Genomic DNA, 21,070 nt, shown 5'->3' with positions numbered 1-21,070 from the left:
GGATTCATGACAATGAAAAGCTTGAGTTGGCTATAAATATGCGAACTTTAAATATTTTTTCTTCATCCAATTAATATTCTAAAATTCTAATTGCACTTCAAATACTATATGTGGAGCTCAATTGGTCTTAAATCAGGTTTATTTTATTATCAATGAGTTTGTATTATCGAGACATTTTGTTTAGCTATAAATTTTCTAAAATTAAAATTTGAAAAGTTCTAAATATAATTATAAAACTTTTAATTTAAATAAATATCTAGATTCTTATCATATCAACAAGATTGTTATGACATATCAATGACATACAACTCTTTAAAAATCATAAATTTTCATTTAAATTTATTTTAAAACATTTAAATTTGCTTAACCCTTTTAAATATTAAAATTTATTTAATTCACATTATATTGAATTTTTTTTTTAAAGAGTGATATTCAAAGTTCATTAAAATGATTCAGCATTCAATAAATTCAATCATTTCTATTTCAACAATTATCATTTTATTTCCAAATATAATTATAGCATTTTTTAAAATAAATAATATTTATATAAAAATAAAATTTATTTTTTAAAAATAAAATATCAATGACATGCATTAAAGACAGACTTAACCATCATTTGAAAAGACTTTTTAACTGATTTTTAAAGCAATTTTTTCATAAAAAAAAAATCAACTAAAAACCTATTTTTGGAAGCAATAAAAAAGCTGTCCCAAATGAAGCCTTAATAATGATAATAAAGTCATGAAGTGTTTAAGCACATGAAGCTGGCCTTAATAAAGCCTTAGCCAATCATATGCTGATACATTAATTGATCAAAGCTTCCCTACATATATACCAAAATTCAAAGAGAGATTCCATCTCATCCTCCTATCTTTACAAGAAAAGAGACCAAAATAGTTCAGTATCACAATACAGACTTATATATTTCATCAGTAGAAGATCAACATACTATGCTACTTGTATTGAACAACAAAAACTGCTCTGAAGGGATTAAGAGCCTTCTGGTTTTGAGTAATCCATCCACTCTTACCAAAAAGATTAGAAGAAATCAGCTAACAAATTGAGAAGAACAAGAGCATTATCACTTGCTAGTTAATCTAACACTTCATCATCAGCTTCAGAGCTCATTACAAAGCTGGGAAATGCCATTGTTATATCCCTGATACAATGAAAAATTAACAAGAGGAGTTTGTTACTCTTTCATTCAACAAAAAAATAAGGATTAAAGTTGGAAAAAAGAAATGAAAATAGAAATAGAAGAGATAAGACTCCATTGTAATACTTTTGGGACCTCCTGTCATGATTTGTTTGAGTCCATTCTAATCTGAAGGTCCATAAGTTCAAATAATAAAGAAAGCTTTTCAGCAATCACCAATGTGAGAGTTAGGTTGCTTATAAACCCTTAACAGCATACTTCATGCTCTTAATTGTGCCTTTTAAAAGTAATTTTGTATGTTCCTTCTTATAGTTATATGTATGTCTTAAGGAAATTGCTGAACAGGAATGCTTGACCCAGCTAAGTTAAGATGGATGCTCCTGTAGCTCTTTTGTGATTGCAGGAAAATTTTGTTCAATGACACAAGATATATAAAATTAAGATCAATAAGGAGAAATTAATACAATGATAAGATGCAGAGATAAATTTTTCTTCGTAACTCATATAAGTTTCTCACCCACGACTTTCTACTTAGCTCCTTCAATTTTGTTACTTATCACCTTTTGCCTAATTTTTATAATTATGTTACCTACCAAAAACATGAAAAAAATAACCGAAGATCTGGTGCGAAAGACTCTGAAGCCCTAGCAGCGGCCACTGCTATTGAAGTAGATTTTCGCCTCGCCTGGGTCTGGATTAGGGGTTGGATCTCCGCCTCACCTGGGTCTGGATTAGGGAAGTCTTCTACCTTGCTTTCTCTTTCATTTGCATTTTTTTCTCTCAGACGAGGCCGTTTTTTCTTCCACCCTTGACTTTCCACCTCTTCTTCGGATGGCGGTTAATCAAGTGCGTCTAAGGGACCCTAACTTCCTTAGCGGCATTTGTAACTCTAAATCGTTTGTTGATGCCCTAACAAACTCCTCTTTAGTTTCTTTTCTGGCTCTTAAATCGACCACTTTTCATGATTTGCCATCGCTCTAGATATCTGAAGATGAAATTTTGGCTCTCGCTGCACTTTTGGAATTTTCATTAGTGGGCAAACTTCCTAATCGTAGAGATTCTTTGGTTTTGATTCACAAGTTTTTCTTCAACCTAAAACTTATCGCCGATTTTTCAATTACCATTTTAGATTCAAGGCATGTTTTGATTAAACTAACAAATGACATGGATTACTGCCATATTTTTGCCCATATATCTTATTTTGTCAATAATTGCTTCATGAAATTAATTAAATGGACCCCTAATTTTGATATAGCTGAGGAATTCTCAATTATCCCCATATGGATTTCCTTTCCAAAGTTACGACCTCATATATTTTCTCCCCATATTCTGTACAGGTTGGGTTCCTTATCTGGTCGCCCTCTACGCAATGATAATGCAACGTCTATCAGCTCGCATCCTTTAGTTGCTCGGGTATTAGTTGAGCTTGACATCACTAAAAGTTATCATGTTCACCTCTATCTAGGGGTGTCAATATTTGACAAGACCTAAAAACTCGATTCGAATCAGATACTAAAATTTCAGGTTTGGGTCAACCTGAACTCGAAACGGGTCGGATTTAGGTCCTGATTTGCAACTCGTTTTGAATTCCAGGTCGGGTTCGGGTTGACTCAGAAACCCCGGAAATGATCCAGAATACTGTAGTTTAGCGTATTTACGGGATTTGGCCATTCATCGTTGCTTCATAGCGAGCGAACTCCAGTCATTGCTTCCGATCAAAATGGTGTAACTTCCTATCTAATCCGAAGGGAATGTCGTCCGTCGAGCAAAGTCGAACAACAACGATGAAAAAGAGAAGATACAAAGCAAACCCTAGATACCTCTAAGCGCATGAAACAAAGAAAGCTACTTTCGCAGCTTCACTGCACTCGTTTGCAGTCCCTGCTTAGCTTTCTGAGGTGTGATGTGCCTGTCTGTTCGATGCTATAACTACGAGGGTTTTATAGATTCTAAAGTATGAAGCCATTGTTCATCGGAATGCAGAGACGAGGACGACAACGAATTGTGGGCAGCCATGAGTACCCTGAAGTTCTGTCGTGTATGCAATAACATGCTATAACTTAAGGAAGACAAAGACCGCAAGATCCTGCTCTATGTCTGCGGTAAGCTGTAATGCATCTCAAACTTGTTTCCTTGACTTCAATATAGTTATGTATGTCTTTGTTGTATGAGTTGAATTAGAACAAAAATTAGCAGAAAAAATGATTCTGTTCATTGGATCGTTAAGAGTTTTTCCTAAAATTGCAAAATGAAAATTGTTGCTAAAAAAGAAAAAGTTACCCTCATAGGGAGCAAACTCCCATCGTTGCTTCCGATCAAAATATGCGGGTCGGGTTCGGGTTGACCCGAACTTGAGCGGGTCGGATTTGGGTCCGAAAAACTGATCCATTTGCAAAAACGGTTCGAGTCAAACAGTGCCGGGTCAGTTTCGGGTTGGACCCGAACCCGACCCATGTCCCGATTTTGATAGCCATACCTCTATCTCTCCTGAAAATAATGTGGATGTTGGTAATATCATGGCTATATCGCCTCTTGTTCCTGTCTCTGTTATTCCTCAGGAAACTCCTCTAGCTTCGGTCTCTGATGTTGCTGGTGAATTACTTATTCAGGTGTCTTTTGGTTCCTCCTTACCTATTGCTATGCCTAAAAGTGTGATGGAGGCGGCTAATTCTAATGTGCCACCTTTTATTGCTGCTTCTGAAAACCCTCAATGCTTTCATAGCTATAATGATATTTTGAATCATAAGGCTAATGATAACATGGTTAATGCAGTTACTAGTGTTGTTGTTGAGTTGTCTAAATAGGGGACTAATCATATAGCCCCTTTTGTTGATGTTCCTGATGGTATGGATGTTGCTAATAGAGTGCATTTAATCAATATAACTTGCTCTCCTACTTCTGGTGGTGCGGGGAAGTATCAATTGGTTGTGTATTCTACTTATGTTGATCACTCTGACTGGTTAATTCCATATGATTCGTCGGCTGCCAGAGATTCAGGGGAGGCTAACAAGGATGTTTGTATTGGTTCTCATGAGGATTATGATATGAATGTAGTGCAAGTTGGTAATGATGATTTCACAAAGGTTGTTGGCAAGACAAATAGAAAAAAAATAAAAATAAAAATGTGATGCAAGATTTTAAGATTTATGAAGGTAGATCTACAAGAACAAAAGTTCCTTCTAAATTCTGATGCTAATGGCGGTTTGTTTCTTCTGCTGTTTTTGTTCTTTTTCCTGTTGGTGCTTTTTGTCCCAGTGTTGGAGTTTTTCTCGGGGTGTTTGTTGCTGCTGGCTCTTTGTGGGTTGGGCAGTTCTTATTTTAGCTCTTTGTTGATTGGCTTTGGGTACCTCATTGCTTGTCTGGATTGGTTTCTTATATTGAGGGTTGATTTCTTTCCACCATGGTTCCTTTTTTTCTTGATTATTGTAATAGTTTGGATCATAAACTCCTTAGGTTTTGCTTCAAATGATGTATTTCTAGAGAGTTTTTTATCCTTTAAGGTCTTGTACTCTTTTTTATTTTTAATGCGTAGGTCCCTTCGAGGGTTACATAAAAAAAAAAAAAATGTTATGTATCATCATTTACCTAATATTTACAAGCATCCTACCTATCATTTCTAAACATTATATAATGAGATGAATATATGATATTGAAATGCCTCACTCATTTGTCTTTTAATTTCAACTAGGTGTAGAGACAAAGGTCAAAGAGGTGGCCGATAGAGTGATCCGAGGATGATAGTTATCTTGGCTAGCATTTTATAGTGTGATTTATCTATAATGTGCTCAATAATAACCATTGAAAGGTCAACGGTGACTGTTGGAATCCGAAGGTATTCTAAAAGAAAATCAATGATTGCCACAGAGATTGGCGGCTAACAAAGTGGTCAAACATTGGAAGTAGCATGCTTACCTAGTGTGGGGGGGTGGGGGGTGGGGTGGGGGTGAACTAGTGGACTATCTCACCATACAGTCGTGGATATGTATCATATTTTTATCATTGGACTGGTGGACATATCTCTCTCTATGCAATCGTGGATATATGTAGAGCTCACCTAACCATATAAACTCCTGCCTTTTTTTTAATTCTTCTTGCAGATTATTTTTCTCATTCTCATGATCGCCAATTCTCTTGAGTGCTGAGTTCGCAAGTGTATTGAGAGATAGAGAGAGAGAGGGGGATACTAGTGAGATAAAGGTGAAAATATATGGGGGTAAAAATTTGCATCATATTTATATCTTTGGACTAGTGGATATTTATCTCTCTATACAGCCGTGGATATGTATCAGATTTTTATTGGACTAGTGGGCATATATCTGTTTATACAGCCGTGGATACACATGTAAAGCTCACTGAACCATATAAACTCCCATCTTCTTCTTTTCAATGATTCTTGCAAATTATTTCTCACATTCTCGTGATCATCATTTTTCTTGCGTGCTTTAGACTTCTATCGTAAAAGAGAGAGCAATGATATACAAAGATGGGATGGTGAGGATTGATCGATTCAATGATAATGAGTTTAGATACTGGAAGATATAAATTGATGATTACTTATGAAAAAGCATGTTACATCTATTCAAAATGTTTAGCTTGAAAGCTTAAGTTAAAGCGCTGGCATAACTCGATTATACTTACATTCCTGATTGATCTTTGAGTATTTTATTCAAGTTGCATTGTGAGCAAGGGTTATTTTATGATTAAGGAAAATTTACTTGTTATTTAAAAAAGAACACTAATTAAATGTTCTCCCTAGGCTAACATTAACTAAACAAGGGACATCTTTAAAAAAGTTAACAGATTAGTAGTTAAACCAATAAAATTAAAAATTGACGTAAAGTGAAAAACATGTAAAAATTTTCATTAATGAACATGCACAATTATGCTTTTTAATGCAGGTATCTAGCATTCAAAACAACTTTTCTAATTCTTTCAGCGATTGAAAAATGAAAATAAAGCTATTCATGAGATGTTTTTTAGTAAAAAGGTAAATCAAACTGATCATCAACTTTAACTTGAGTAGTACATGAAGGCAGCTTACTTCAAATATGGAAGAGTCATATTCTTGAGCAGGGATGGATTTTTCGTCACAAATTCCTTCCATTCAATGGGATCTATCTTCCCGTCAGAGTTAGAATCTACCAGCTTGCATGTCTATTATAGGAACATAAATACAAGAACGCTCACAAAAATGCATATGATTGAAAAAATAAAATAGATTACGACATGGGCGGATCCCCTCATATATGTCCACCCTAAAAAAAAAAATTTAAGGTATAGAAGGGATAATTTTGAAATTCTGTCTCCCCCTCAAAAATAAATTTTTGCCCTAATATGACCCATTTCACATTTTTACCCATCCATCTGAAGTTTCGAACATTTCCTTTGTGAATAAATTATAAAAATTTTCTCTTATAAATTTGATAGCATTATGTTGGTTAAATTAAAAAAAAAAAATTATATTATTGTTATTACTAATTGATGTTATTATTATTTTATTTTATTTTTATTATTATTGTTGTCATCATCTAATTAATTATAATTTTTCTCACCCTGAAAAAAGAAGCTGGATCCGCCTTTGGATTTACGGTGATTAGAAAAACCAACTTGAAAAAGAAAAGGAAGATTCATTCTCACCTGATCAACGATCGTTTCAACTAAATCATCTGAAAGACACAACTCTGATTCATTTAAAAGAGCAAGCACCATCTCCTTTAACTGTAGAAGCAGTAAAATACAAAGATAATTCTAATTGAATGACCAAATAATCAGCAAAGATTATTCTAATTAAATGACCAAAGTAAAATACAGAAGCTTGAAGATTTAGAATAAAATGGTTGTTGAATGACAAAACTTCAATTCTATGAACAAAATGAAGGCAGAGCCTAAATTTTCAGAAACAACACAATGATTGAAAAATTACCTCTTCACGTTCAATAAAACCAGTGCTCCTCAAGTCATATAATCTGAAAGCAACTTCATAAAAACAAATCACAACATCAAGAGCTTGGCATAGAAAATAAAAAAATGATAATTCATCAATAGAACTTAAAAATTGTTGAACCACATCAGTTGTGTAAGAATTAAGATGTTGGCATGGGCGGATCCCCATTGGATTGAGGCGGGGCAAATGCCCACCCTCAATTTTTTTTAAAAAAAAAAATTTAGAGGGTATATTTTGGCATATTTTGAGTATTTTGGGTATTTTGCCCCCTCTCAAAAAAAGAAATTTACCCTAATTTTGTTAATCCCAAGCGTCTTTGTCCATCTCCCATCAAAAAAATTTTTTTTGCCCACCATGAAAAAAGAAGTTGGATCCGCCCCTGGATGTTGGAAGGATTTTACTAAAACCAAATGCAACTGAATTTAGTACTTCAGAAGTTTATAAGTTTTAAAAATAAAAGATAATTTTATTTTCACATAATCAAATAAAGTGCATACCAAAAAAATTACAATAAAGGTCACAAAATAACAGTTTGAAGTAAGAAAAAAAATCATACATGCAATTTTTTCATCTTGTGCCGTGTTTGGATGGAAGACACTGAGGGATCTAACAAATTCCCCAAAATCGATTACACCATTTCGCTTAAGATCAAATAAGTCAAAAATCTGCAAAACATAAGCAAAAACCAAGGGAATTAATTAAATTAACATCTATACTATAACAGTTAGGTGATTAAACAAGAATATTTATGCAAACTGAATTAGAATGTAAAAAAAAAAATTTATTATGTCAACCTTGAAGTTTAGTAATTCTGTAATCTGAAGACAAATGAATAGTCTAATTCTCCGAAGCTACTATCCTGCCATTACAGTCCGATAGAAGCAATAGTAGCAGATGACACTTTGTTTTTTGGTCTTTTATATCATGCAGACGCAAAAGATCCTACAGATGCCAGTTTATATGGATAGATAATCTATTAACATACAGTCTAGTTTTACGTATCTAACTGGGAGAGCCTACAGAAGGCATCTTTATGGTCTCATGGTAACCGCATAGCACCATCAGAGAAAACCAAAGTTCCGTACTACTGGGTTGGGACTACTTCCACATAAAATCCAAAGATTTCAGAGACAATAAAAGATTGCAAAGGTTTGTTCTTACCAAAACAACAAGAAACATCCCGGCTCCCTCACATCTCTCTCTCTCTCTCTCTCTCTTGATTACAATCAAACCCCATGACTAGTAATCTTGAGTTCAATTGCCTCACCACTCGACCACAAAATTTAAATTGTATCTAATAAATTCACTCACTCACAAGCACGTATCATTATGATCTTTTTCTCTTTTCTAGGCAATTTTCTTACCCAAAAATATAAGTTGTTGAGTTATTGATCTTTGATTCGACTAAATCAAAGACCTCATATTATTAATATTTGGTTTGACTAAATTTTGCAGATCACCCCTCTGTCGTTGCTCTTTGATCTCATACAAATCTCTACACCCTCTATGGATCTCTGCTCCGAACACTAGAAGTGATTGTTTTTACACTAACAACTACACATGATCAAAAGTTCAATAATGACCCTCAAATTGCTATTAAATGATTGCCATTATAGGATTCAAGTAATTCAATGTTTGTCGGAACATTCAATATCTCTAATCGCTGATTGCATGAGAATTGGATGATGTCATCATTCTCATAAAAACAAGAGAAAAAGACAAATAAAAAAATAGAAAAAAGAAAAAAAAAATGTAAGAGATCAAAATAGTGCAAGTGAATATTGAAGATCTTTCCTTCCCTAAAGACTGTTAATACGACCGCATTTTGAAGGCCACTCCTTGTTCAAGTTCAATCAAATTATCATACTTCGGCTGAGGCATACATAGAGGAGATGGTAATGGACTATTGGAGTAGAAAAGACTAAGTAGTGTGATTGACACGTGACATTTGCCATTTTGATTCCTAATTGAGTCAATGCAGGTCACTCATTACACTCAAAACTTAAGTAAGATTGCAAGATTGGTTGAAATATGTGCCAGAATATGATTTCTATGGGGTCCGGATCATCATAAATCGAAAAAAAAAGAACTTTTCAACTGATCATCTAAAATCTTCAAACAATAATAAAAGTTCCCTCAAGACAGTAATAAATAGTGGAAAAAAAGAAGAAGAAGAGTTCCTTCCTAGGTGAAACTCTTAATGTAGGCCATCCTGCTGAGCATCGAACATTAGAGAACCTTGTGAGATTTTAGAGGTAGTGCAAGTAAAATAAGATAGCACATAAGAAATTAAGGTTGATTTTCAATAAATGACAAGAATTGAAACACTTCTATAAGATAAGATACATAATCAAAGTCCTTTACGGGTTATTATTTAAAACAAGGTGAGAAGGAATGAGAATAAACAACAGACCCTGTCAGCAAAAAGATTATTCTTCTTGCTGTTCTTGAAGAGAGCAAGCTGGAACTCTTCCTGCAAGCATTAAAACTGTATGTTACAAAATAAATAATCACTGCGTCAGATGTAAAAACTTAATCAAATTGCTCGTATAAAAAATACCTTATGAATAAGGCCATCTTTGAAAATTGAATAGCTAATTTTTCTGAACAACTCGTACAGGGCCTCTACCTCGCTGACAGTGACTGCTTGTATATTGGTGAGATTGTAAAGATATTAGGAAGAATCTGTTGGAAAATTTTTATATGTGGGCTCATATATTTATACATATAAATAAAGTATTATATATTAGACGCTATCTAAATTGAGCCAATTAAATTCATGATCTACTTAAGAATTAAATTATTATTTAACTTATGTGGCATCTCAATTAAATTTGTATGGAATTAATTATCATGTAGAGGCCAAATATTTATTTTATTTTAATGATGGGCTAAAATAAAATAAATACATTTAAAGTATAAAAGGTCGTGGTCCCCAATTTAAGTGGTTAAGTTCTCATTCCCTCATTTCCCATCTTGAGTGAAAAGAAGAGGTCTCTCGTTCTCTTGGAGAACGCCGCTTCAAACGTGGAAAAATGAAAAACCTAAATTTTATTTTTTAATGGATTCATGTACGCTTCTGATAATTCGTCTCGATGATTTGGCATGTCTTTCGAAGACGTTAAAATTATTTTCCTGTCCATTAAATCCTACAAGTGGTATCAGAGCCCGATTGTCATGCTGAATCAACGAGAAATGATTTTCTATAATCATGTTATTAATTAATTGAGTTTTTTGGTCAAAAAAATCTTCGTTTGAGAATTTTCATTTGCAAAGATTCTAATTTCTCCGTATAAATTAACTGCCAAAATTTTCAAAACTATTTTGTTTAAGATTTTAAGTCATTTTTTGAGAAATTCAATTTATACATATGAATTTGAAAGCTTTAATGTGAATATATTGATTCAATCATTCACTTATTCTTCAATGTATTTCGTCATCTACGTGTAAAGTTTTTTCCTAGTTCAAGAAAACTATTTGTAATTACGGAACGAATTGATTATTTCAATCATTTTTTTATGAACAGGCTCTGTTGGTGAGTTTGCGGTTAAAGTAATCAGTTATTTAATTTTGACGTTTTGTTTTTTTAAATCAGTTAATTATTGATAAATGTGTAAATTATAACTACATCCCTTTTATTTGCATACCGAAATAGATTTTATGAATATATTATTCCTATTGACGTTTTAATGGTATGTTAAAAGCAAATTGATTTCATTTGACTTATGCCCGACACATTCAAAGCAATCTCGAAATTGATTCCTTGTGAAATCATTTCTAATTATTTCTTGATTAAAGTTACTATTCAACATTTTGAATTTTTTCTTCTCATGCATTTTTTTTCATATGGAGAAATGTTGGTAAATAAATCAATTAATTCAGTGTTAAAATATATTTATCATTTGGTATAATTATTAATTAATTCAAAATTAAATTAAATTGAAATAATATGTCCTCAAAATTACCTCTATTATATTAATTTATTTAATTTTTAAAATTAATTGAATAATGCTACATATTTAATTTAGTTTATACAGAAAATAATCGGTGCTACATATTTAATTTAGTTTATACAGAAAATAATCGGCCCAAAGGAAGATTATTTTTTGGCCAGACTTTAAAGATGCAGTAATAAATAAGTGATAATTTTAAAATTATTCATGCATATAGTAAGTCGGTCTAAAGAAAGATTTATTATCGGCATAATTTATTATCAATATTTATTAACTATAATTTTAAGAGTACCATTTACAAACTATAATTTCTGTCAAAAACTTAAATTATGATGTTGTGTTAAGTATTTTATAAAGGGCTCACCTTATAATGTTACTAATTGTGAGTTTATTTTCTTCTTTTTCAATTAATATTTCTTCAATATCTGTCAATTTAAATAACATTTCAGTGCTTAATGGCTCTAATTTTAAAAAAATGAAAATAACACATTACTATTATTCTTGAGTGTATGGATCTAGAATATACGATTCAGACTGAACGCCCTGTTGCCCTTAATCACTATTGAATAAAGGGCAAACTTTAAAAAGTAGGAGCGTTCAAACCGTATGAGTCTTATGCTCATAAAGCACTCTATTCTAGATACAATAAGGGATGCAATTACTGAGGAGGAAAATGCTAGAAAATTTTTAAGCCAAATAGCAGATTATTTCACAGTTTCTTAAGAGATTGAAATAAGTACTATTCTTGGTAAACTTGTTTCAATGAGGGATAAAGGCAAATGGAACATAAGAGAGTACATTATGGAAATGGGTAATCTTGTTACAAGACTAAAAGCATTAAAGTTCTAATTATCTGATGATATTCTTGTGCATATAATCTTAATCTCTCTTCCTGCACAATTTAGTCCTTTTAAGATAAGTTACAATACACAAAAGAAAAAAATGGACTCTTAATGAACTTATTGCTTAGTGTGTGCAAGAGCAAGAAAAATTGAAATAAGAAAATATTGAAAGTGCTCACTTAGCTTCTTCTTCTCATGATATTATCACCAAAAGTAAAATGAATTATAAAGCTAAAGGAGTTGCGAATAAAGGAACTCCACAAGTAAAATTGGACTTAAGAATTGTTAGGTGTTATTTTGTTGGATATTTTAAAAGATCAAGAGGTTTTAAGTTTAATGATTTCTCAAATAAATCATTTTTCGAGACTGGCGATACTAAATTTATTGAAAATATTGAATATAGTGAGAGTGATAAACTCAGAGATTTTGATTTTAAGGAGGAATATAATGCTATTCTTAATATTACAATTGAAAATGATCAGGTAACTATGTCTGATATTATTCAGATTGTAAATCCAAATAATCATAATAATTTTAAATTATCTCCTACTCATATAGAAAGAAAACAACCTCAAATTGAAGTGCCATTAAGGAGATCTACAAGGGAAAGGAAAACAACAATTTCATTTGACTATATTGTATATCTCTAAGAGTATGAGGTGGATATGGAATTGGAAGATGAATCAAACTCATTCAGTCAAGTCAAACAATGTTTTAATTCCAAAAATTGGATAAAAGTTATGAAAGATGGGATGAAATCAATAAAAGATAATGATGTTTGAGATTTTTTTAAATTGTCTGAATGAGCAAAACCTATTAATTGTAAATGGATTTTTAAAACCAAAAAGGATGTAAAAGGTAATATTAAAAAATATAAAACACATCTAGTTGTTAAAAGTTTCATTCAAAAGGAATGCATTGATTATAAAGATAATTTCTCTTCAATTTTTTTGATTTACTCTTTTAGAATTATTATGATACTTGTAACTCATTATGATTTGGAGTTACATCAGATGAATGTAAAGACTCCATTCCTTAATGGAGATATTGAGTAAACTATATATATAATGCAATTAGAAAATTTTTAATCTTCTGATTCAAAACGTCAGGCGTGCAAGAAATCCATTTAAGATTTAAAGCAGGCATCCCATCAATGGTATAAGAAATTTAATCAAGTAATTTCTTCATTTAGTTTTAAAGAAAATACTATTGATTAATGCATTTATCATAAGGTCAGTGTGAGCAAATTTATTCTCCTAGTGTTATATGTCGATAATATTCTGCTAGTAAGCAGTGATGTAGGCTTGATACATGAGACTAAGAGATTTCTTTCAAATAAATTTAATATGTTGGGTATACAAATTTATCGGAACTCCCATGGTATGCTTGGGTTATCACAAACAACTTATATTGATAAAGTGCTTAGCAGATTTAGCATGAAAGATTGTGCACCAGGGAATACACCCATTGAAAAAGAGGATAAATTTAGTATGCTTCAATGCACAAGAAATTAAGTTGAAAAGCAAGAGATGAATAAGATCCCTTATGCATTGGCAATAGGGCATCTTATATATGCTCAAGTTTGTATGCGTTCGGATATTACGTATATCATTGAAATGCTTGATAGATATTTAAGTAACCCATGAATAAATCATTGGAAAACAGTGAAAAGGGTTATGAAATATTTAAAAAGGACAATAGATTTTATGCTCATATATCAAAGATATGATCATTTAGAGATCGCATGGTATTATGATTATGAGTTTACTGGTTGTTTTGATAACAGAAGATCCACTTTAAGCTATATTTTCATGTTAGCTAGATGAGTTATTTGTTGGAAAAGTGTCAAGCAATCACTTCTAGCTTCTTCAATAATAGAAGCAGAATTTATAGCTTGTTATCAGGCTTCAAATTAAAGAATATGGTTACAAAATTTTATCACAGGACTAAATATTATTGATGACATTGAGAGACCATCAAAGATAAATTATGATAATAAAACAATTGAATTATATTCCAAAAACAACACGAGCTTGTCAAAATAAAAGCACATTGACTTTAAGTTTCTTGTTGTGAAAGAAAGGATTTAGAGTTCTCAAATTTCTATTGAACGTATTAGTACAAACTTTATGATTGCAAACCCACTTACAAAAGGATTAACTCCTAAAATATTTTATGAGCATGTGACTCGTATGGGTGTAATTTTTTTTTTATGATATGCTAGCATAGTGGGAGTTTATTTGTATTTTTAAATTATTATAAAATTATTTTTTGATCCGACTAAAGTGTTGTTATTTTGATTATTGAAACCTCTTAAATAGAGTTATTTAATTTCAGTTGCAGTTTAACATATAGCACTGAATCTTTCATGATAATTCTTTGGAGTCATGCTTTGAGATCACATTACATAAAATTTTCATGCTGCACATCCATACTTGATCTATGTCGTTAATTATATTAATATAGTAACCATTTATGAGTCTTATTGTAAAGAATGTAACAAAGATAGTTTTGATTCTATATTGATATAATTGATGGACTAGATTGTCTAAAGGTAAAATTTTATAAAGATAGCAAATATTAAGCTTTTACATTTATTTTATAATGTATAATTACAAGTATATATATATATGTGCTCAAGTTGAAAATGATTGAAAAATTTATGTATGTGAGCTCATATATTTATACATATAAATAAAGTATTATATATTAGACACTATTTGAAATTGAGCCAATTAAATTCATGATCTATTTAAGAATTAAATTATTATTTGACTTATGTGACATCTCAATTAAATTTGTATGAAATTAATTATTGTGTAGAGGTCGAGTATTTATTTTATTTTAATGATGGGCTGAAATAAAATAAATATATTTAAAGTATAAAAGGATCGTTGTCTCCAGTTTAAGTGGTTAAGTTCTCATTTTTCTCATTTCCATTTTGAGTGAAAAAGGAGGTCTCTTGCTCTCTTGGAGAACGCTGCTTCAAACGTAAAGGACTGAAAACCTCGATTCAATTTTTCAATGGATTCATGATGAGGACATTGGAAGATCGACGGCTATGATGTGGAGTTTATTATTTTCTTTTGTGTCTTATGTACTAGTTTATTTTATTTTCCTGTTTTCCCATTTTACTCCTAGGGGTGGTCATTTGATATTGTAACCCCGAGGGCATTTATGTCTCTTAGTTTTTGTTTCATTTTGACCTAATTATAGGAGGCCTCATACATTGTACTACATGATGATTAATATGAAATTTTCAGCTTGTGCTTATGGATCTTTTTGTGAGTTCTAAGTTTTCTCTCTTTGGATGATCTCTTAGTGAGTTCATGAGAGGAGAGGCCCAAGTGGGGCAAAAGCAATACCCGTCAATCTTGGTGGATTCCAAAGTTCGCGGTTCTCTTAACTTTCTTTTTCTTTTATTTTTTCTTCTTGCATCGAATTCCCTCCCCCCACCCGTCTACTTCCATAGCTTCCAACGCCGGCCATTCTCACCACCAAATTCTCTCCCAAATTCCTCCACCTCAAGCCCCTGTTCCCCCAACCCGCCGGCTGCCTTGGCCTACCCAGTCGCCGACCACCCCTCCAAAGCCACCATCTCCACCCCATGCCGCCGGCCACCTCTCCCTCTTCCATAGATTTGAAATTAAAAATTCTAAGCCCATAAATACTTTCCTAAAATTCAATTCCAATATTTGAATTCAAATAATTCCCTCCCTAATAAATTTCAATTAGGAAACTCTCTAAAATTAATCAAATATGAAATTAATTTCAGATTTGATTTCAATCAACAATTAATTCCCTTGGCACACATACATCGAACCTAGACACCTTTGCCCGCTTCATGTGGCCGTCCCTCCCTCCCCTCTTCCCTTGGTTTCACTTCTTTCCAATTTGGGTTAAGGAGTTTGAGAGGGAAATCATTCAAAATCTGAATTTAAATTTTAGATTTGAAACCTTTCCTATTTGGTATGATTCATAATTGGAAAGTTTTAACTCTTCAATTCAAAATTCAAAATTAAATTAAGAGGAATTATGAGTCATCAATTCCTCATAATTTAATTGGCTTCAATTAGGAAACTAATTAAAACTCCCATAACTTTGAATTCAAATTTCAAATCCTAGTCTCTCTTGCTCAAATCTGAAAAGGGAATTCCGTAACCGCTATCCAAGAAGTACAACCCGTCAACCTAGCTGTCCGGCTTTTCCAAGTGGTGTTCCTGGCTGTCCAAAACCTCCCCGACTTGGCAAAACTGTTTCCCAAATTGTCCGGGCCGTTGTTTGGCTGCTATCCAAGAAATTTCGACAAGATAAGTTGTTTCCTACTTGCTGTCCAGAAGTTCAGGACAACGTTTGGTGGTTGTTTTACCGCCAGGAGACCTCCGTGGGCTATCCATAAACTGCAATTAGTTGTCCAAAGATTCCCGCCCAAGGGAGTTCGCTGTCCACCATAAGAGATCCTCAAGAATGCTGTCCGAAGGCTAATAAGAGTTGGGTGTTGCTGTACACCTATTCTCAAGGCTCTAAACTACTACACCCGAACTTCGCATCCTCGTCTTTTCTGGGTAAACTCATCCTCCAATTCTTTTACCTTCCAAGTACTTTTCAATTGTGGATATAATTAAATCATAAAGACTTGTGCTAATCTCTCTGCAAAAGCTTAGTAAGTTAGAGAGTTGAGTGAGGGATCATCTTGTAGTGATTAGTCTTATTGTTAGCGTAGGAATTTCTTGTTGAAACCATGGTTTAAAATTGCGCAATATAAGGCTCTCCTTTGCGCAATTCCAATAAAAAACGACTCGATGCTTACGCCTCGAGTTTTCTTATGAGGCTTGCGCCTCAACTTGGTTGAGGCCCGCCTCGCCTCACTGGCATGAGGCTTGCACCTCATGTTATATATATTAAAACTTACATAAATCTTGAAGTAAATGCCCGAAATTGGACTCTATAGGAGAGGAGGATGGGGAGAGAGCAGATTATCATAATGATGTTTCAAATGAAGAACCCCTTAGTGATGACAGTGCTGATGGCTTATGAGTTCTTCTGTGATATGTCATTGCTATTTATTTTTAGAAATTTGAATTATATGTTAATGAAAAGAATACTGGGATTTGGGAAAGATAGAATTTTGAGTTGAAATATATTTCATGTTGTCTTATTATTGGGATATTTTGATTTCACATAATATCTTATGATTTTTTATGTTTTATATTATTCACTCATTAGTATATAAAAAATTTATCATTTTATATTTACGCAATCTTTTGATTTTGAGGCTTACGCCTCAAAACGTCTTGAGGCTTACGCCTCGCCTCACGAATGAAAAACGCCTCAATACCCGAATACGTAATTTTAAACATTGGTTGAAACCTATCTCGCATGCAACGTTAAGAGTAATTGATTACTTTTGTGGTTTTAACTTTTATATATGTGATTTAGCCTAAACTTATGACACCGCTCTCTTGTATTATCTCGTCGTTTTATCGCTTAAAGCTTTTAAATAATATTGTTCTCTAGATCAAGCGTGCAAGTTCCTAATTCACCCTCCATTCACATAGGTTTCACATCAATTCAGGTACGCTTCAAATAATTTTTCTCGATAATTTAACATGCCTTTCAGAGATGTTGAAATTATTTTCCTGCCTCCATTAAATCCTACAAAATCTTATAATCAAGCTATAATGAAAAATTTAATATTTAAAATGTGATGAATGTCTATGAAAATTCTAGAACAGCTATGAGTGATTTGAGTTCATAAAAAATGAGCAATCTCAAAGCTGAAATGAGATAATGCAACAGGTAATTCAACTCCCAGTAAATGTACAGTTCGAGAACAACCAATTTACTTTTGAAGTGTTGAAGGAAAATCATGAAAATCACATAAGAGAACAGATAACAAACACACAATATATGGCTTTCAGTAAAGATATAAAAAATTTGAATGCTTACATGCGGTCTCAGCTGCAAGAATAGCCGGTTCTTCATACCCAGGAGTGTGCTTGACTTGTTTTGAAAACCAGCAGCCCATAAAAGAAGCGAGTACGTCCAAGTTCTATATGGAAACAAATTTAACTATTTTATTTTGGTTGCTGTAATCAAGTCAGCCTTTTGAAAAGGGAGAACTTTTAATAAATCTATCACGGAAAAACTGTCCACCATGAACTTTACACTTGCACAAATATCACGGAAGTTCGCATTCAATTAGAAGATAGCTACTGCCATGCTAAAAAAAAACCAACAATTCGTGCCTTTTTTAACACCATAGTATCATCATCATTAGTGTTATTCCCACTAACAGTAATCAATAGAAATTAATACAGAATGAGAATTCATAAAGCATCAAACATTTCGAATGATGATAATGGTTATGTAATGATCTGTTTAACAATGGAAAAAAGAATGTTGACTGATAACTTAAACCAAGAAATAGTACAGCAGATTCTGCGAAACCAGATGTTGTTTTAGTGCTTTTGGGCAATTATCGTTAACCTCCACTGAACTCTAGTTAAATATCATATTGCCCCCCGAAGTATGGCAAAATATTCAATACCTCCCTCAACTAACCTTTTTCATACATTAACCGTTAGAAAAAACAGCAGTTTCAACGTTAACTTATTGAGATCTATAGCAAAAGGAGTTTCTGGAATAGCAAAACAAATTGAGGTAAGAGAAGTGAATGACCTCACCAAACAGCTGACATAACATCGATTAAAGCTATCCATCCATGACTCAACTTATTGTCTTTTTGAAACTTGGATTTATTAACATTGATGATCGCTCCTTTTATGCTTTGAACCTTCAAATCATGATTTTTTGCCAAATTTTTTCCTAATCCTACAAAGAAAATGAGCTCTATAGACTTAATCCAGGCTCACTTTTGTGGTAAGGTAGCCAGAACAGTTGGAAGAGGGTGGGGAGTCCCCTTCCGAAGATTCAAAGGTGGAGTCCTCAATAGATATCCAATATTTATGATTATTTCATTAAGAAAATGAGAATTTATTGTACTTCTCAAATGCCCAAAGTTTTCTCCTTAATGAGGATGAAAGGAGCCCCGAGACACTTGATTAAGTAGCTAAGTGGAGCAAACCTGAGCCAGTCGGCCCAAGTTGCACACACTAGATTCGTTCATGATTATGAAGATCAGATTGTCTGCAAAGTTTTATATTCTGGAAGCAAAAATATGCCACGAAATTCTACACAAGGGAGGAAATTTACTTGAGAAAATTATCGAAATTTACATTCCTCAGTCCAAAAGGCTTGTGCTTCTCATCTTAATTTTGTTTTTTCATGTTGCAAGCATGATTATCACTCGTTTTAAATTATGTTCCTTAATCAAAATATTTAATTTTATGTTAACACAACATAGAAAAGAAAACAGTAGGCAAGTTGTTTCCCAGCATACGAGTATTGAAGAATTTCCAAGTTCATAGAATGCTTATCCTCAGTATATTAAGTTGCTGAAAGGAAATATGAATCGTTGAATACTTCTATCTCCACCAATGCATAATATAATCTTACAGCAATGTTTTCCCCTATGGTGCAGAAACAGAAAACTTCCAAAGAATGAAAAGAAAAACGACAATTCAGATGGTCAAACTCCTGCTTTAGGGTTCAGAATGTTTGGTTTGAGATCAGAGTCGTGCATAAAATTTTCTGCTTGGCAGAAGACAATATGTAATTTACCTCTAATAAAAATAGAGCAGGTAAGGTGTTAAGTAATTCAACCGATCAATTTGACAAAATTTGAGTAGATTAATCATAATCTCAACTCACGTGAAATCCTAAGCTAATCTTCAACAGGCTGAATAAGCCCTTAATAAATGAAACAGGCCAGTTTTCCTTTGGTTCACCTTCAAATTAAGAAATGAGGCAAAACCACCATTAACTCGGTTCAAGAGCTACAGAGAAACAATGGATAAAGCTATTAAAACCAAGAAAAATCAAGAAGAAATCCAGTGCAATAAAAAGAAAACGACAAGGAAAGGAATATAAATTTCTAATGAATCCTTCTTTCACCATTTGGTGAAAATTCAAAGAACATAAAGAATTCGAAAGCTCAGTATATCGAGTGGGGGGTCCATGATCTCAGTTTAACCAGAACGCATTACGGCAATAAAAAACAAGAAAATTTGACACTTCCGCTAAAAGGAAAACTATAATTTCTTTGAGAAGGTAAACATAGAGAATCCGAATGGCAGCTTGGAAGCATTCGCGAAAAATCCTTCCTGTAAATAACCAAAACCTACCTTTGAACCTCGCTTCAGCAATCTCTCTCTCTCTCTCTCTCTCTCTCTCTCTCTCGCATTTCATAGCTGTGGCTCTTCGGCTCCTTGCAATTTATAGATCCTCGAAGATCCCTGCAAGCTGTAATCGCTTTGGGGTGAAAAATGTTGATTTTTTTTTTAAATTATAATTATGAGAATTATATTTTTTAAAAAAGTCGGCACCTGTTATATACATTTATTAAAAGATAGTTATAAAACATTATTTGGTCCACTGAACTTATCTAGAGTTACATTCGGCCGGCATTAAAATCGCAAGCACAAAACTAGAAATACTGAGTAAATACCGAGCAATACCAATAATAATGAGAAATATCATTATGTGAAGACAAAATACCGAGTAATACCGAGCAATACCAATTTTTTAGAAAGAGAGAGTCAAAGGATTTTAAACGAGGAGGAATATTGTTTAATGGCTTTTTTTAGGGGCTGTTTGGGAATCAAATAATTCTATAACTTTCGGTTTCTTAAATTTTAATATTCTTTGACATGACAGCTACAATACTAAAATATTTTAACTTTTTACAATGATAAAATTTAGCATCTATCTCACGAGAAATTATTACGGGAAGTCCTGATCCGGAACTTTTATTTGGTCTGGTGAGAGAATCGCGTAATGCGTTCTTATTATTTATCGCGTGTCCCGACAACTTGATCAGGAACGGATCGAGGATGGCTCGGTATTTCTCGATTTCTCGACAATAACCAATACCGAGTAAATACCGAGCAATATCAATAATAACGAGAAATATCATTATGTGAAGACAAAATACCGAGTAATACCGAGCAATACCGATTTTTTCTAGAAAAACTCGATATTTTTTAGTAATACTCGATATTGCTCGGTATTACTCGGTATTGATATTCCCATAGTGGTATTCCTCGTTATTATC

General features: G+C 32.8%; 1 protein-coding gene across 4 annotated transcripts; it reads right to left on the bottom strand.

The window, feature by feature from the left end:
* Positions 1–714: 714 nt before the first annotated feature.
* Positions 715–20,192, bottom strand: LOC110108513 (calcineurin B-like protein 7). 4 transcript variants are annotated; one of them, XM_028693587.1, is made up of 10 exons: positions 20,142–20,192; positions 19,669–19,793; positions 17,845–17,947; positions 9,661–9,746; positions 9,514–9,573; positions 7,657–7,765; positions 7,080–7,132; positions 6,794–6,874; positions 6,198–6,310; positions 715–1,159 (listed from the first exon to the last, which is right to left on the bottom strand). In XM_028693587.1, the coding sequence occupies exons 3-10, from the start codon at positions 17,921–17,923 to the stop codon at positions 1,093–1,095; spliced, it is 648 nt and encodes a 215-aa protein (XP_028549420.1). In that variant the 5' UTR covers positions 17,924–17,947; positions 19,669–19,793; positions 20,142–20,192; the 3' UTR covers positions 715–1,092. The 4 variants fall into 4 exon arrangements, with proteins under 4 accessions (XP_028549420.1, XP_028549421.1, XP_020694843.1 ...); XM_028693588.1 differs by having other exon boundaries at positions 9,661–9,743; XM_020839184.2 differs by lacking the exon at positions 19,669–19,793 and having other exon boundaries at positions 20,142–20,190.
* Between the last annotated feature and the right edge of the window lie 878 nt (positions 20,193–21,070).

The sequence above is a fragment of the Dendrobium catenatum genome, unplaced genomic scaffold (assembly GCF_001605985.2).
Source record: "Dendrobium catenatum unplaced genomic scaffold, ASM160598v2 fragScaff_scaffold_325, whole genome shotgun sequence".
Classification (NCBI taxonomy): Eukaryota; Viridiplantae; Streptophyta; class Magnoliopsida; order Asparagales; family Orchidaceae; genus Dendrobium; species Dendrobium catenatum.
The sequence above is the reverse complement of the archived record's forward strand: the minus strand, read 5'-3'. Positions and strand labels throughout refer to the sequence as shown.